Raw genomic sequence first — 17,144 nt, forward strand, 5'->3', positions numbered from 1 at the left:
TCCGTGTGCAGCGTCAGCATCGTCAGTCGTGCTGCACAAATAGGGCTCCCTTGTGTGTTCTCCCACAGCAAATGATGGTGGTGAATCGAAAGCAACCGCAGACGCCCGTGTGGGATGATTTCGAGCCACAGGACTGGAGGCAGTTTGAATTCACCGATGGATCAGTGGACTTTGCCATTAAGGTGACATAGAAGCCCTGGAAGCAGAACTTCACAGTTTGTGGGGTGAATTAACGATTGAACGCGGTGGTCGGGTGTCTCCGTGGGCCAATCTCGAACGCGAAGGGTTGCGCTCTTCTGTGGGAGAAATCCGAATAGTCGGTGTCATGACATGATACCGATGGCACAATCATGATTCTTTTTATAATTCTATGGGAAAGGCAAAAAAACCACAGTTAACATTGAGACGAAGCTGAAATAAAATAAGGTAAAAATGTAACGAACAATATCCAACAGCTTTTCCGAAGTGTATTGTTGAGCCGTGCCATGTGTTGGGTTTGCGTGGAGCACGTGGTGAAGCCTAACTTGCTGTCGGTGGTGCTGCAGGTGACCGCTGGGGTGTTTACGTGGGCGTCCAGCGAGCCAGCCCTCCTCACCGACATCAACATTTGTATTCCACACGGTCGGTTTTACGAGTGACCCTTTGATAATCATTATTTTATAATCTGAATGTAAGCTTGCAGTTTATCGCTAATGTGGTCACGCCGTTGACTCTTAGTAGCGGCTATTACGGTGATGCTGTCCTACAATCACATTGTGTGTGTGTATGTATCATCCCAAGCATTGCCAATCCTACCAGTGTAAGCAGCAGGCTGCCGATTATTGAACACTTTTACTGCATTACCGATTCTCAAAGCAAAGATACAATATTTTGTTCGAACGTTTCATGATATCAGAATGGCTTCTTTTTTCCATCATTCTTTTCTGAAACCACATTCATCTCTTGTTTACCCATTCTGTACAAGTCAACCACACACAAAATATCTACACTAGGCTGGGGTTTCGCTGAGGTTGACTTTGTGCGTGCACCCCGTTGTCATGCAGCAATGTAAGCAATGGGAAGACGAACACATCCATGAATGTTTATGCCTATCCTGGTCTGCACAGGGCAGCTCACAATGGTCGTGGGTCAGATTGGATGTGGGAAGTCGTCCCTGCTGAGTGCGACGCTGGGAGAGATGCATCTTGTCAGCGGCTCGGTCTACTGGAACAGGTCAGGCCGTGCCGAGCAGCTCTCCCGTGGGTTGATTGTAATTCTGTTTAGCTTTGTCATTGTACGAGCTTAGCTGCATACAACATGCTGTCTCTTGCAGCCTATTTGAAGTACAGAAAAAATATAGAGGCATTGGAGATCAGCGCTGGCGCAACAGGTTTGCGCGATGAATTATGAACCCTGTCACCCTGATTCTAGATTTGAAGCTTTTGTTACTGCAAGGATTCATATTCTTAGGGTTTTTCGGTAAAGTCACGTAGGTAAAAAAATATTAAAATTAATATAAGTAAAATAAAAAATAAAATAAAAATCACGACATTTCGGAGGCAACACAAGCTTCCGTCTTCAGGTGGAACCGTCACAGCACGCTTGCTGTATCAAGTAAATGAGTTTGACTCCCGGCCGTGGCTAACATCGGTGGCGAGTAATATCTGAAACCAGCCCTCGGCATCACCCTTTACAAGCCACACTGGCCAGTGTGGTGATAGATGGTGTGAAACAACCGCCATGACCGGCACGGCATGGAGAGGCCTTCATCCGGCAGTGGATTGATGAAGTGCTTTACATATAATTACATTGCATATATATAAAGGCATTGCATTTTTTTCACTTAATATTCAGTACATTTTGTCACAGTTCATCGACATGCCATTATTTTATTAATCAATTTTTACATTATTTAATTTGATTATTGCATTTCTTATTTATCATGCTTGCTATTATAATCAACATTGTTGGCAAAGTGTAAACACAAAAAATACTCTGTACATTTCGTCAAGTGCGAAGAGAGAGCCTCAACATTTTGTAAAATGTTCGAAAAATTCTCAAACGTGAGCATAGTTTTTTTATTATTTCTCTTCCACAGTTCATCCCGATAGCCAACACGCACTGTTCTAATCATGTCGCATGCCTCCTGATTGACGGCGATTGTTCCCGCTTGGTGTTGCACCTCGCATTTGGCAGGCGACGAGGTTCCGTGGCATACGCAGCTCAAAAACCCTGGATCCTAAACTCCAACGTGCTGGAGAACATCACCTTTGGGAGCCCCTTCGATGAAGAAAGGTTCAACTTTGTTCACCTCATTACGTCTCCATCGAGCTGTAACTCTCATTGCTTCGTGGATTAAGGACATTATTTTGTCGCAGGATCGTGAGAGATGCCAGCAGCTTGGGGAGGACATCATCCAACAGTGGATTGACCATGGCTGATGATGATGATGATCTCATTGCTTATCACATTGCACTGCTAAGTTCTCTTTCACAAGCGGTAGTGGAGCTGAGACTATGGTATAACAGAAAAATGGCACTTCTCATCAGTACGCGGCTGATACGTATATGGATATTTTATCTATTTATCTGCAATTGTGGTGAAGCGTTGATTTTTGTGAGATGTAGTCTATGATGAAGTGAACACTGTAATGAAAACTACTTTAGATGTGCTCTGGATGCATGCCGTGTCAATCCAGTGGAGGCTTTTGGCACCATTAGAAAGAGAAAACTGATAAGCAATACACGGACGGCCGTAAACATCTTATCCCTTCACATTCTGAGCAATGTGGAAAAGTGGTGGAACCAAGGAATAATTTATCATGGAATATTTTCCAGGGCCCTCTAACCCCCCCCCCTGCCTCCCCAGGGTCCTGGCTTGCCTGATAGCCAAGGGCAGTGGAGGGCAGGAAAATATATTCCAGAACTCAGCCCTGGTCAACTCTATCTGAAATTAATCCCTGGGTGAAACGCTTCACCCCACCCAAGCAATGTGATGAATTATTGAGAGTTTAGGTCTCAATGCAATTCAAAAATCGATTCTTATTTTGTTACATTGTGAATGGTCGTGCCTCTATTGTCTACAGGGTTTACGTGCACCCATCCCATACAGCATTAACAGTACAAATCTAAAAACATTGATTCTTTCACATATGATTCGATACATGCATTATTCGTTTAGTAATAGACATTGAGAGACATTGAGGTAGTGTCACAGCTGTGAAATGTATTATAATACATTATGATTACAAATGCATTGAAATATTTGAAACAAATACCCACTATATAACCCCCTTTAGTAAAGGCATGAGGTCGGTCACCGAAGTATGTATGTTTAATTTTATCATTACCGTATGTGGCCAACCACGCTAATTGGACACACAGTAGAAGCTGTTTAGAATTTTATTGCGAATGGTAAATAGCTGGAACCATTTCCCACGGAACATCTCGACGAGGCTGTGACCAATTCAACGGATTAGTAATTTTCCTCGATTAAACATGTGGATTGTGGGCGTCATCTGATATGTATTACCAACAAATTATAGACCGCCACTCCATATTCCTGCATGGGCAATCATTTGCGCTGTCACCAAGGGAACCGGAAGCCTCTTAATTTAGAATCGTGGATACGGTGATCAATGCAGCTGACAATGTGGGGTTTATAAATGAGTGACGGATTCCCGAGAGGTCTTAACCATTTCCAATGCCGTGCAGGTACAAAGCAGTGATCAACACGTGCTCGCTTCAGCCTGACATTGACATCCTGCCCCAAGGGGACCGGACCCATATTGGAGAGAAGGTCAGTTGAAAATTGATTGACAAAACAGATTCAATGTAACAACACGAGATCATGAGACATTTAACGACAACAAAAACAGGGCTGTCCCAAGCGCCTGTTCGATATCGCCTCTAACTCTTTGTTGAAAGTTACAATTTCCGTGATTATATAGACCGTAGCGGATACCTCTGAATTATACTGATAAATACATGGTTGGTCGATGTTCAAAGTTGAGTGGATTGTATGTGCTGGTGATGTTGCTGACGCCAGGAATAGTGGTTGTGCTGTTGGTGCTGCTGTTGATAGCGATGCTGCTGGTGGGTAGTGCTAATTGAGTTTATATACCATTCAATTAAACGTGCGCAAATTAGGCAATTACATCTTACAACCTCTGTTGATTGGATAGGTTATATTTTTTTCCTGGTTATTTAGGAAAGCCTCGCTTAGTTTGAAAGCTCTTGCTAAGGAGGGTCCTGATCGTAATGTGTTTCCAACCGTAGATTTGAAGCTTTCGTGACTGCAAGGATTCATACTCTTAGGTTTTTTTCGGTAAAGTCACGTAGGTAAAAAAAATTAATTAATAAAAGTAAAATAAAACAAATTAAAAAAATTCACGACGTTTCGGAGGCAACACAAGCCTGAAGACGGAGGCTTGTGTTGCCTCCGAAACGTCGTGAATTTTTTTTTTTGTTTTATTTTACTTTTATTAATTTAAAAAGTTTTACCTACGTGACTTTACCGAAAAAACCTAAGAGTATGTTTCCAACCGGGTTATGATAGTGCACGTCAGTAACCCAGCACTTCGTGGATCGCACAGATTTGTGAAGCTTCCAAACTCGCTGGGCTGCAAAGGTGGCCAGGAGATGACAGATCCGCAAATGGATTAAATCCACCTGTGCCTGCAAATTGGAGTGTTATTCCCTTTGGTATTGGTTTTTTTCTCTCTGGGTATTTAAATTTTTACCCATACATCAAGACTTCATTCCAATGCAGGACTCTCCTAAAAATATTTATTGAGACTCAGTAGGGCTTTCCTGGATAACCAAAGGCCCTTATTGCAATTATTATATTTGCATGTGAGTGGAAACGAGCATGCCTGGAGAAAACCCATGCAAATGAGGGGATGATACTCCTCGGTTGTGTTGCTTGTGTGGGGGGGGGGGGCGGGGGGGCATAGTGCTGGGTCACTCAGTTCATGTTGTGCCTGCAGGGGATCAACTTGAGTGCCGGGCAGAGACAACGGATCAGCGTGGCTCGGGCTTTGTACCAACAAACGAACGTTGTGTTCCTGGTGAGAAAACACATTCCGAGGACAGACGTGCCAGGATGGGACATGACTTTAAAACGAGGACACACGGTGTCCACTTAAAGGGTTGGATTAAACACGTGGTATTGACCGAATGAATGGATGGGGATATGTCCCCGTGGTACAATGGATATTGCACTGGACTTTGTATTCCAGAGGTTGCTGGTTAAATCTCCCATCGCGGCACTCGAAAAATTTGGAAGTTTCTTGAATTCCTCTTTCCACCCGGCAGTAGTCAATCAGCAGGTCACTTGTGATTGGGTAAAATGTGGGTAATTGCCACCTCTTCCAAGGCATCTTTCCAGCGTGGAAGAATCGGCTAAAATACATTCTAGAAAGCTTTATGTATTTAATGCGTGGCACACACTAAATAGCGGATTTAAACACACTATTGTGGCGTGTATTGATGATGCAAACGTGCAGCATTTGTGCAATCGTAGGCTGATGCAAATTGCTCATTTTCAAAAATATTAAAATGACACAGAAATAAACCCACCTCTAATCAGATGGAAGAGTGTGGAATATTCAGCAACCCGCAGCTGTGGTGGTAAAACCATTGGAATACAAGCAACAGCAGCCATGCGGTCCCTATAACGTACATTTTTCTGAGAGAATATTCGCATGTTAGTTTTAATGAGCCAAAATTAGTCTGACAAATTGGGGCAAAAATGTCTTGTTATTGGTTGTAGAGAGAGCAATGCGAATACAATGAATGACAATGTTGGACAGAGGCCTTATTTAACAACAGTAGGAACAGCTGCATTAACAGAAGTAAAAGCAAGAGCATTAATAATGGTACGATGCATTCAAAGAGATGCATTGAGCCAGATATAATGGCTCAACTGAATATTGAATGAGAGATAAAATTATCCTCTAACTACAGCTTGCATCCTACAATTATTACATACCCTGCCAGGAGAAAATTAGATGCATGTTTTCCTATGTCTGCAATAATGCAGGCAACCCATCCTACGTGTTTTACCTGTGCACTTGTTTTTGTAAAGAGTATATATTTTTATTTAAATGTTGATATTTAGCAACATTGGTAACGCTGTTAAACATTCATACTGACAACTTGATAGTCATTCATATAGGTCCCATTTTCACTCAGAGATATGAACCTTAAAAAGGCTTTGGGAACAACACATCAATATTAGCGGCTTGATTCAACACTGAGATTGATCCAAATCTGTTTAGTCCGCGTGTCCCATAATATAGAGATCATTCATACCACTGCTCACATACCTGTTACAGCGAGTGTGAGTAAATAAAGATTATGCCGTTACACGGAGCTTGTATTATTTCCAATGTGATTGATTTATTCTGCTGTGATGCAACGTGCCTTCTCACACATCAGTGTTTGTTCATAACATTCTGCATTATGCACGTTGATACAAAGTAATTGCCAAGCTTGGTGGCACAGTGGTAACGTAACATTACAAAGTTCAATTCCAAATCAAGGGTTGGCTCAACCCTTTATTTCTATGGAAGCAATCATATCGACACCTTTTTGCGTAAAGTCTGCTCTGGTTTAATTATATGTGACTAAGTCCTGCCATAGAAATGTGGAAAGTATAGCCCAACCACAGCTTCGTGTCCTTTGTCCTCAACACAATCGCCCACCCCAAAATGTTTGTCCTGTCCACCGCGTTACCGCATGTGAAGGTTTGTAATTCTTCTTCTTGTTGCTGGTGATGTCAGGACGACCCGTTCACAGCCCTGGACATCCACCTCAGTGACCATCTGATGCACAGCGGCATCCTGGGCCTACTGCACAACGACACGCGCACGGTCGTGCTGGTGACGCACAAGCTGCAGTACCTCACTCACGCAGACTGGGTGAGTGCCCCCAGCCTTCACGTCAGGGCTACCACCTGTTCTGGTTTTCCCAGGATGTCCTCTTTTTAAATCCTTTATATTAAGTTCGCTTGCTTGCTTGCTTGCGTGCTTGCTTGCTTGCTTACGACCGTGCAAATCTTTCGGTCGTTTTTTAACCCACTTCCCGTGATCCAATCGAGCTGACATTTTCCACACAGACTCGTTGTGCGAGACAATTAATTTTCGTGAAAAAAAATTTCCAAAATTTTACACTGTTTAGGGAAAACAAATTAAAGATTTAATTACCAATTGCTTAATACTGGCAGACAATCATCTGACCCATAGGTGGCAGCCATCTCAAGCCAGAGGACGAGAGGACTCTAGCCGCCACGCATATAAAGGATTTATAGTGAAAAACTTTGTTTTTACGGGTTTACTTGTTTTGGAGCCAGCCATCCAGGCTCACACGTAGAGTCTTCTCGGAATATTCTCGTCCAATGTTTTGGCAATTGTATAGTCACACGCACAGGGCTTAATTCCTAATTATGTGACCCTGCTAGGCTGATTTAGAGGAGGGATTGTTGGCGTAAAGAGCGACCACTATCATTCATGGTACGCCCATCCATTTAATCCTGTATTACTGTTCGCTGTGTTCCTATAATCCGACACACATGTTATCAGTATCACGAGGACAATAAAATACAAGATGGATGTCATGTAGCAAAATAATTCCCAGAACAGCGTTCTCATTGTTCTGGCTGAAATAAACCTCGGAATACACTAAAAACAATGCATTTGCATGCTGTCATTCCCCCTTCCAGAATTGTGAAATATTCATCTTTCTATGATATGTCCGAGTTTTTTTCCGAGGTGGCAATCCGAATTCTCACTTGCTCACTTATTCACTCAGTTCAATCAATCAAACAGTGAAGCAGGCAGAGATCCTGCAATCAGTGATTCAGTCATCCATCATCAAACAGTCAGTATAGCAAGTCAATCAATTATCCAGCAGTCTCTGAACAGGAACAAAGTATAATTGATCGTTAATCATTTGTTTAGTAAGTAAAACAAAATTAACAATGGACGCAAATATACAGATACAATAATCATTTTCTTTGCAAGAAATTAAATTATTATCAATAATGTGCATAATTTTACTCCAATTTGTTTCTGATATATTTAATTAGGTTAAGGTGTCAAACAATATGGCGAGTGTGGGTATATTCAGTGCAGGAGATGCATAGGGTTTTTTCCCCCCTAATATTGCAGGCAGTCATCTCAAACCCTGTATTAAGGTAAGCTCATATTCTAATTACAGCTCAAGACAATATTCACATGAAAGGCTCATTACTCGTTCATTAGTGCTAATGAGATTCGATCAGGCAAACCATGGGCAAGCTTATCATGCATTAAATTTTATTTTTGTAACTGGTTTATACACTGCTATCTAAACCCAGCAACCTGTCTTAATACCCGGCCATAGCGAACAGTAGTGAATGGTATGGCAACCAATCCAACTAATTCACCAATCTTTGCTGACAGGTTAGGTGAAGTATGCTCAGATAACCCCCATGACCATTATGGCATGGAAAACCCTTCTTCCTGGAGTGAATTGACAAAGCTGAAAATTAGTATGTGTTGTTATTTTGCTTTCAGAAATGTGTAATGTGAGGTTATAACCGGATCGTTGACGGATTACAACTCGTCATGACGATTGGCTCTGCCGGTCCTGGTTCATAGCCAATGGGAGGAAGCCTAGGGGCGTGGCCCTGACATAATGGAAAGGTGACAGCTGGTTGTAGAGGATTGGTTCTGCTTGCTTTAGCCACAGCCAATGGGGAGACGAGTCAGGGGCGTGGTCCCGGGAGCCTCTGGAATATTCCATAGAGGCTAACCAGGATTGGTGGAAACGTACCACGTGACCCGGGTATTAAATAGGGGTGGAGACGTATGACACGTGGTCAGAACGGGAACGAACAGAGGAAGGGGGCCACGCGGGAGCGGGGCTCCGGGTTGCCACGTGGCTGTGTTTCTCTCTCTCTATCTGTCCCTCTCACGCTGTCTGTCAGCAGCGTGAAGGAAAGCTGTAATGCAAAGTTGAATAAAAGACCGGATTCCAGAAGTCACCTCAACGACCTTTATTACAAATGTATAATGCATAGTGGCCGGATGGCTAAGGGGTCCGAGCACTGGGCCAGCACGACTGACATTCTGTCTTACAATCTGGGTTTGCAAGTCTTCTTCTTTCGTATGTTGGGAAAAGCTTACAATGGGACATCTAGTTTGGCGATCCACTCAATGGCTTTCTGAGATGTATGTACGTAGCCAACCGTGATAATCGGAGGTGTGGATGCTATGTGTAAGTGTCTGCAGCAACAAATCTCAGTGGGCAGGTTGATCCGATATGCTCCATGGTCTGGGACTCATGGCTCCAGTCCCATTTGGGGTAACATCCCTGATCTTCCACTCGTGAAGCAGATGGCTGTGTCATCGCCCACGTCCAAGCACGTTGATGATCTCAGCCTGTCACCAATAACTGCACAAACATCCCGTATATTAAGTTTGGCTTTCATGAAATTCAGCAATTTCAACATATATGTTTTGGCTTTACTGCCATGTAACAAACAATACTTTCGCAGGGTTCTTGGGAAAGTGCAACACCCCTAGAGTAATCAAGGTCACTTAAACATATCTCAGAAGTAATTTTGATATTACCTTTCACGGGATATTTTTGCACACATTGTGATCCACATCTCGGCAAGAGTTCTGAATGAGTATTCTTGTCATTACATGGCACTTCTTTGTTTTGTCACGTGTGCATTTGTGCCGGGCCAGGCGGCAAATTTATCATTTGCATAATGCGGTGCCACTAAGCTTGGTTATCAGACAATAATGTTTTCAACAATGTGTCTCACCGTCTATCTTGCACCACAGCTACAGTTCAGGTTGTCGTGTAAGCCCCACCTTAGCAGGCTTGTTGCGCATAGGAAACCTTGGCCAGTTTGGGAACACTTGATCAAAAGTAGGACTGCCAGAACGCGGTGTCATCCACGAGGGATGGGTTCCTTGTTGACTATGAGAGCCACTCCTCCATGCCACGGTGACTCTGCTAACACATCCTGGCGTGGCATGTTGATCCAGAGTGAATGCCGTGATGGCAGATGGGCAGGAAACAGGCGAAAGAGGCCATGACATGGCACTGAAAGCACAATCGGAATAAATGTGGGGAAAAGACAATGAATGAAAATTATAATGCAGCAATTACATACGTAAAATGAATCTGAATTGGTATTTCTGTCATAGTGAGTTACATGGATTCGCAATGTGTGTAAGTGTCATATTTCCCTGCAGCAGTTTGATCCAGAGAAGTTTGTGGAAGCAGAGCACAAAGGGTAAAAGTCTAAATGTAACTCGCCAAACAGTTATGATTGTTTAATCATTATTAAATGTAAACTCGCCGTGTGCTTGCAAGAAATGCGAACCAATTTCTCTATTTTTCTTAATTTTCACAAAAGTATTGATTTGTACGGAATTATTGAATGCTTCATGTTTTTATCGAGCCTGTTAGCAGGCACCGGTAGCACAACAAGGAGTAGTGTGCCCAGCACCTTTTTTCAGATTCCAAAGAACACAGGATGAGATGTTACTATCCTTTGTGCAAGCACTTCCAAGAGTTCATGAACAGTGAGCCTGGTGAAATTTGGGGAGCGCATCGTCAGTAGTGACCCCCGGTTGTAATGTTGGCAGCCAAATGCCAGATGCACAATGTAGGCTGTATTGACTTAATGGGTGCTCCGGGTGAGATTAAGATTCCAATTCCGTTAGTTGTACATAAACAGAATTGTTAGTTGTGGCATCTGTTCAAGCAATCCATACTCAAGTACAACGGAAAAACGATGAGGGAGACTAATAATGGATCTATTGATACGATTATCCAATAACTTAATGCATGCATATTTGATTTTGGAAGAGTTTGTCTGTTACTAAATATATCTATCTCTCTGCTACGAACAAGGGTAATTACCCCAACACTTTTTCTATTATATAGATAAAGCAGAAATATGTATTGTTTTCCTTTTAGGGCGGTGTCAATAACGAACAAGGAACAACACAGAGGTGTTCTTGCGTACGTATTTGTTTCTGTCATTCCAGATCGTTGCGATGAAGGACGGGACGGTGCAGAGGGAAGGCACCCTCAAGGACATCCAGACGTCAGACCCTGAGCTCTACGAGATGTGGAAGGAGCTCATGAATAAGCAGGACGAGGAGCTACAGAAGGTGTGTGGACGTTTACACCATTGGAACTTCATTTGCCAGTAAAAAATATGATGATTGGTTTTGCGCCTTTTGCGGTCATCTGGTCCAACCCATGTGAGACTAGGCTCTAAGGAAAGCTGTCTCGGGTGTGGACCAATCAACTTCAAGGACAGTGCACATTATCAGAGTTATGTTTTTTGTTTGCATTATGACTGCAGGTATTGTGGTCTATGCAAACATGACTCCTTGTAAAAAAAGGTGTCAGTTTTGTTGCCAGATAGAAGGGTAAAAAAAACAATTATCGTGTGTGGACGTGTCTGCTCACTTCCCTGCACTCAAAACGGACCATCCCAGTTCAATTTCCCTGTCGGTGGTGAATATATCCTCATCGGTGCTGGACCACATTCCCAGACCAAATGTCTACTTAGCCTTACATGAGTTCCGAGTGCAATCTGTAAATATCGCATTGGGCGGAAAAAGATTTCCAGCTGCAGGGCCTGCCGCGCGTACGCCGTGCTGGCCTGAGCAGCTGCTCGCTTAGAGAATTTGCTCAAACGGCCTGGACGTTATCTTCTTGGTTCTTTCGGTAAAGTCACGTAGAAGGGAAATAATAAAATAATAAAAATTTAAACACTATAAAATTAAATTCTCACGACGTTTCGGCCACAACGCAAGCAGCCGTGTTTAATTTTTATTATTGTGTTTTATTTTTATTATTTTATTATTTCCCTTCTACGTGACTTTACCGAAAGAACCAAGAATATGAATCCCTGCAGTCACGAAAGCTTTAAATCGAAAAAAAGCCTGGATGTTGGCAATGTCGACCCATCATCACATACCCCAGCAAGACGAGCCAGACAGTCCACTCTTGCAAGAAAATCACACCCACTCTGCTTGTGCAATAAAGGTCTGCCAAGGGCACTGTGAAAGCGGCAGAGTAAATGTGAACGATTCAAAGCGCTCGGCTCTGAAGTGCATTGTAATTTTGCACACTGAACTGAGTTGGATTTTTCCCAATGATGGCCCATATTGATAGTGCCTTTTGATATCTTTCCCAGGAGACTATTATTCAGAGCAGAACAGTTTTGGAGCGAAAGAACCTTCGGCGTGCGATGTACTCCAAAGAAGTGCTCGTAAAAACGTCGTTTGAGGATGAAGAAAACGGTAATATTGCCTGCCACCTTGTCATGAGTCCTGCACAAGGCCAAACTATAAAGTGTCTCATTTTCATATGCGAGGGTAAAAGGCCAGCTCCATTAATTGTGGCTTTTGTTTTGTCCTGAACTTGGCTCCAGGTGAAGTGCTGCACATTCATGAAAATGCAAATGTGTGTTTCGTTTAAACCTGCAGTGGTTGGTGTGTGACGGTAACACGGATCGCGCTGTCTTGTGCACCACTCCCGCTTGCTCAGATCTGATGGCCATTCATGTGATATTTCGCAGGGGCAAGTATCCGTGTGGGTTTGTCCTAAGAATTGTGCGTGTGATTTGTCATCTGACACGAGATTCTCCTACTTGGCTGCATTTAGAAAGGGCAACCAGACGCGCAGATGCCGCAGAGAGTTGTTTTGAACGTTTTTAGGGCGTTGAACACAAGTAATTTGGAGCATAAATCTTCATAAAGGCAGAGTTGTCGCCCTTTAACTAGATGCAGCCAACTGCAGTGTGGGAAAAAGTTTCCCAATTTCGCGAGAGGAAAACGTTCTAACGGCTTTTATATCTCTAATATTGTGACACTGTGCTCGGCACAGATGGTGAATGGGGGGGCAGGGTGTGTGTGTGTGTTTGTGTTTGTTTGTTGGTCTGGCTGCCACAGCATATCATGATTTTTGTTCAGAGGCAGAGTTAACACAACCCCCTACAAATTGTTTTTGAACCACTCATAACAAGCGAGTGTTTGACTTAACAATGACTTCACATGTTCTGCCGTGCGTATAACCGAGGCCATTTACTTCAAAGGAGTGCACATGCACTCCGCTTCATTCTGCAGGGATGGACACTTCTATTGCTTCCGCCCAACCTTAGTTCCATCACCACAGTTTTGTTCTCATCAGCTATGACGACAACGGTCACTTAAGCAATAGGTCACGCTGTCGACACAGAAGGTCTAGAATATGTTTAAGCGAATTCCACACATCACGATTTATTATTGCCTTCCACATTGGATAGTAGCGATTCCAGTTCAGTGTTGATAGCTTTGGCTTCAATTTCACATTTTATGATATTTTTCTGCAGACTCAAACTTGCATTCTATTTAAAAACCCTAACCGACTTAAAAAAAATAATCGTAGCAGTTTCATGCACAAAAGATGAAAGCCAAATGACTTTGACACCGCAAAAATATGAAAAGTGATGTTTTGTTATTGTATGTATATCACTGGTCAACACACTTTTTCTGGAATAAGGTATTCCAACGGTTTTAAGGTAATTTTGGGGTGCTGATTCACATCAGGTTTTTGAGATATCGAATATTGCATTTTCAATAAAAACTGCAGAAGAAAAATATTAATTAAATGTGGATATCAACATTAAATGATATTATAAAAACACTATCCTAAAAATACAGCACCATATTTTAACACGAAAGCAGTCACTGACTCGCAACAACTTGCAATCATAAGTGACAGAGTTAATTTCGGGTAAAATCAATGAAAATGGGGTATGCCGATAGCATAAAAATGAGATGTGATAGAGCAAATCTGAGATCAGATTTGGAATCAGCACCCTGAAATTAGTCTAGAACAGCTGCAAAAGTCCAGGCCAGAATTTTTTTTTTTGTTGACCAGTGTATTATAAGTACAATATAGCGCAACGGTTATTGTATATTTAATAATGTAATGAACCGTTTTCAGACACCAAAGTCATTCAGCAATTTGGAAGCAAGGTTTGGTAGATCGTGCATTTTATCCCAAAGTCACTGGACTTCACAATCACTGGGAAATGGCAGTGAGTTGGACTCCATCTGTGCAAAGGTTTGAGTCTTACTTCCTAGTATGCTAGGATTTATGTGGGTAATTCAGTTCGCTCCCATGTGCCAAACACTAATTACTAGAATTGGCCAAACATCCCAAAGCAACACTCTGCAGAAACACAATCTTGAGACTACCCTGAGGATTTTCTTGATGAATAAAGAGCATTAACTCAGAGCATGTGAGCTGTCAACAATCGTATATGCACATATAGTGAAGGATACTGAGACAGTGAGTGTAATGGTTAGCACACACGACTTGCAATCCAGAGGTCACCAGTTCGATTCGATGTACCATTTAAATAATGGCCAAGGTTATTAAATCCCACCTCTGTCCACCCACCAGTATACACGAGCACACCGCACTCAGTCAAACATCAGGTTGCGTGTGGCTAATACTCCCACCTCATGCAAGACGTTTGGCCAGCTTGGAAGAATAGGCCAAATACCCTCTTGAGAAAGGCTCTCTCGAGATCCCTCTAATAGAAGCCCATCTGTGAGAAGTGGCACAAGCAAGCAATTTACCTTTTCATTCAACTGAAATTCATGATGATGGTAACGATTGCGATCACGGTAATAATAGTGGTGGTAACGATGCTGCTGCTGCTGCGATGCTGGTGTTGTATGTTGTGTAAGACGCTTGCCGTGGCATGTAATGCACACACAGAGGAGGAGCTGGAAGTACACACGCAGGCCCGGGAGACGGCCACTAATCGCCAGCTGCCGGGACTGCCTCTGGGCGAGTGGCGGTCATACCTGGCGGCCAGCGGGTGGCCCCTGCTGCTGCTCATCGTCCTGTCTCAGCTTTGCAAGCACGTCTCCATGGCCGCGCCAGACTTCTGGCTCGCCGTGTGGACCAGCCGCGCCCTCAATGTCACAGCTCAGAACCACAGCTGCACCAGTGACCTGCTACCCGAGGTGCCGACGCGGCGGCTGTAGAACTGAGGTCCCATGTAGAGGTAGAGGTCATGAGTAGAACTCAGGTCCCATGTAGAGCCGAGGTCCCATGTAGAGGTAGAGGTCTCATGCCGAGCTGAGGTCATGAGTAGAACTCAGGTCCCATCTAGAGCCGAGGTCCCATGTAGAGGTAGAGGTCTCATGCCGAGCTGAGGTCATGAGTAGAACTCAGGTCCCATCTAGAGCCGAGGTCCCATGTAGAGGTAGAGGTCTCATGCCGAGCTGAGGTCATGGGTAGAACTCAGGTCCCATGTAGAGCCGAGGTCCCATGTAGAGGTAGAGGTCTCATGCCGAGCTGAGGTCATGAGTAGAACTCAGGTCCCATCTAGAGCCGAGGTCCCATGTAGAGATAGAGGTCTCATGCCGAGCTGAGGTCATGAGTAGAACTCAGGTCCCATGTAGAGCCGAGGTCCCATGTAGAGGTAGAGGTCTCATACCGAGCTGAGGTCATGGGTAGAACTCAGGTCCCATCTAGAGCCGAGGTCACATGTAGAGGTAGAGGTCTCATGCCGAGCTGAGGTCATGAGTAGAACTCAGGTCCCATGTAGAGCCGAGGTCCTATTTAGAGTTAGAGGTCTCATGCCGAGCTGAGGTCATGAGTAGAACTCAGGTCCCATCTAGAGCCGAGGTCACATGTAGAGGTAGAGGTCTCATGCCAAGCTGAGGTCATGAGTAGAACTCAGGTCCCATGTAGAGCCGAGGTCCTATTTAGAGTTAGAGGTCTCATGCCGAGCTGAGGTCATGAGTAGAACTCAGGTCCCATGTAGAGCCGAGGTCCCATGTAGAGTTAGAGGTCTCATGCCGAGCTGAGGTCATGAGTAGAACTCAGGTCCCATGTAGAGCCGAGGTCCCATGTAGAGTTAGAGGTCTCATGCCGAGCTGAGGTCATGAGTAGAACTCAGGTCCCATGTAGAGCCGAGGTCCCATGTAGAGTTAGAGGTCTCATGCCGAGCTGAGGTCATGAGTAGAACTCAGGTCCCATGTAGAGCCGAGGTCCCATGTAGAGTTAGAGGTCTCATGCCAAGCTGAGGTCATGGGTAGAACTCAGGTCCCATGTAGAGCTGAGGTCCTGGGTAGAGATTCCTGCAGGAATGATATGCTGAATCTCATGATTCCTCGAGCGGTGATTAAATTCAAGAAAGTGATTCCTATAGGTGATTAGATTAATTGGGGGAAGGGAGGGAGAAGGAGGGTTATGGAGCTGTCTATGCAAACTAGGTGCTTCGTATTTAAATTGTTTTGTCATTGACTCTATCTCTCAATATATTCATTATGCCAAGAAAAATAAGAACATTTCTTAAATGATCCACTTGGTTTACTTAAACTTGGTTTTTATATTTAAAAAAATACATTATTACTATGTTTATGAAGGAAAAAAAAAGTTCAAACAGAGTTATAAGTGGGACACTGTGCCACCATATTCCATGACCTTGCTGTGATATTGATTTTTTTCCTGCACCTCGGCCATGAATTTTACAAAAAATGACCGTGACAAAATCATAGCCTTCCCCATCGGTAATCGGTGTGACACCCCCCCCCCCCGACTTCCCTCAAACCATGACAAAATGACTTTCAAACGGGTAAACAACAGCGTGGTGAAGTATGGTGAAACGATTGCTGTATCCCATCAGTGGATTTGACAAAGCTGATGTAAATGTCGCTTTTAATATTGCTGAAATTTAACTGACCATAAACATTAGTACATGGTTCATGCCCAAAAAACATTTGTGGTGAGACAAAAGTAACCCCCATCATACTCTTACGTGCCTTATTGGCATTAATATTCAGGGCGATCAATGTATACATACCCCACTAAAATGATGAGGAGATAGAGGGAGAACAACATTTGATATCAAAGCCTCTTAATGTCTCAAATCAATCTCAGTACAAATATGAAATATTTAACACTGTTCTTTGTAAGAGATCGAGCCATCACTGTCACAATATTTAATCACTTTCTGGGAAAAACGTAAGATGATAATTAGAATTCAGCATGGTATTGATGGATAGATCATGTTATTTAATATCCTGAAGACTGACACTGCGCTTGTGCAAATGATTCATGTCTGTTTGTCCTTGTCTC

The 17,144-nt window shown here is 43.4% G+C and overlaps 1 protein-coding gene across 2 annotated transcripts in view; it reads left to right on the forward strand.

Moving 5' to 3' along the window:
- Positions 1-17,144, forward strand: part of LOC133350306 (ATP-binding cassette sub-family C member 8-like) — a 98,202-nt gene that overhangs the window by 33,846 nt on the left and 47,212 nt on the right. For both annotated transcript variants that reach the window (XM_061564510.1, XM_061564509.1), the window contains exons 15-24: positions 69-182; positions 546-621; positions 1,107-1,212; positions 2,176-2,274; positions 3,693-3,777; positions 4,967-5,047; positions 6,764-6,901; positions 11,033-11,158; positions 12,196-12,301; positions 14,772-15,022. In XM_061564510.1, coding sequence (XP_061420494.1) covers positions 69-182; positions 546-621; positions 1,107-1,212; positions 2,176-2,274; positions 3,693-3,777; positions 4,967-5,047; positions 6,764-6,901; positions 11,033-11,158; positions 12,196-12,301; positions 14,772-15,022 — 1,182 coding nt within the window. The remainder of the gene's footprint in view (positions 1-68; positions 183-545; positions 622-1,106; positions 1,213-2,175; positions 2,275-3,692; positions 3,778-4,966; positions 5,048-6,763; positions 6,902-11,032; positions 11,159-12,195; positions 12,302-14,771; positions 15,023-17,144) is intronic.

This window comes from Lethenteron reissneri, chromosome 33, assembly GCF_015708825.2.
Source record: "Lethenteron reissneri isolate LAM-NWPU_2019-01 chromosome 33, ASM1570882v1, whole genome shotgun sequence".
NCBI classification, from domain to species: domain Eukaryota; kingdom Metazoa; phylum Chordata; class Hyperoartia; order Petromyzontiformes; family Petromyzontidae; genus Lethenteron; species Lethenteron reissneri.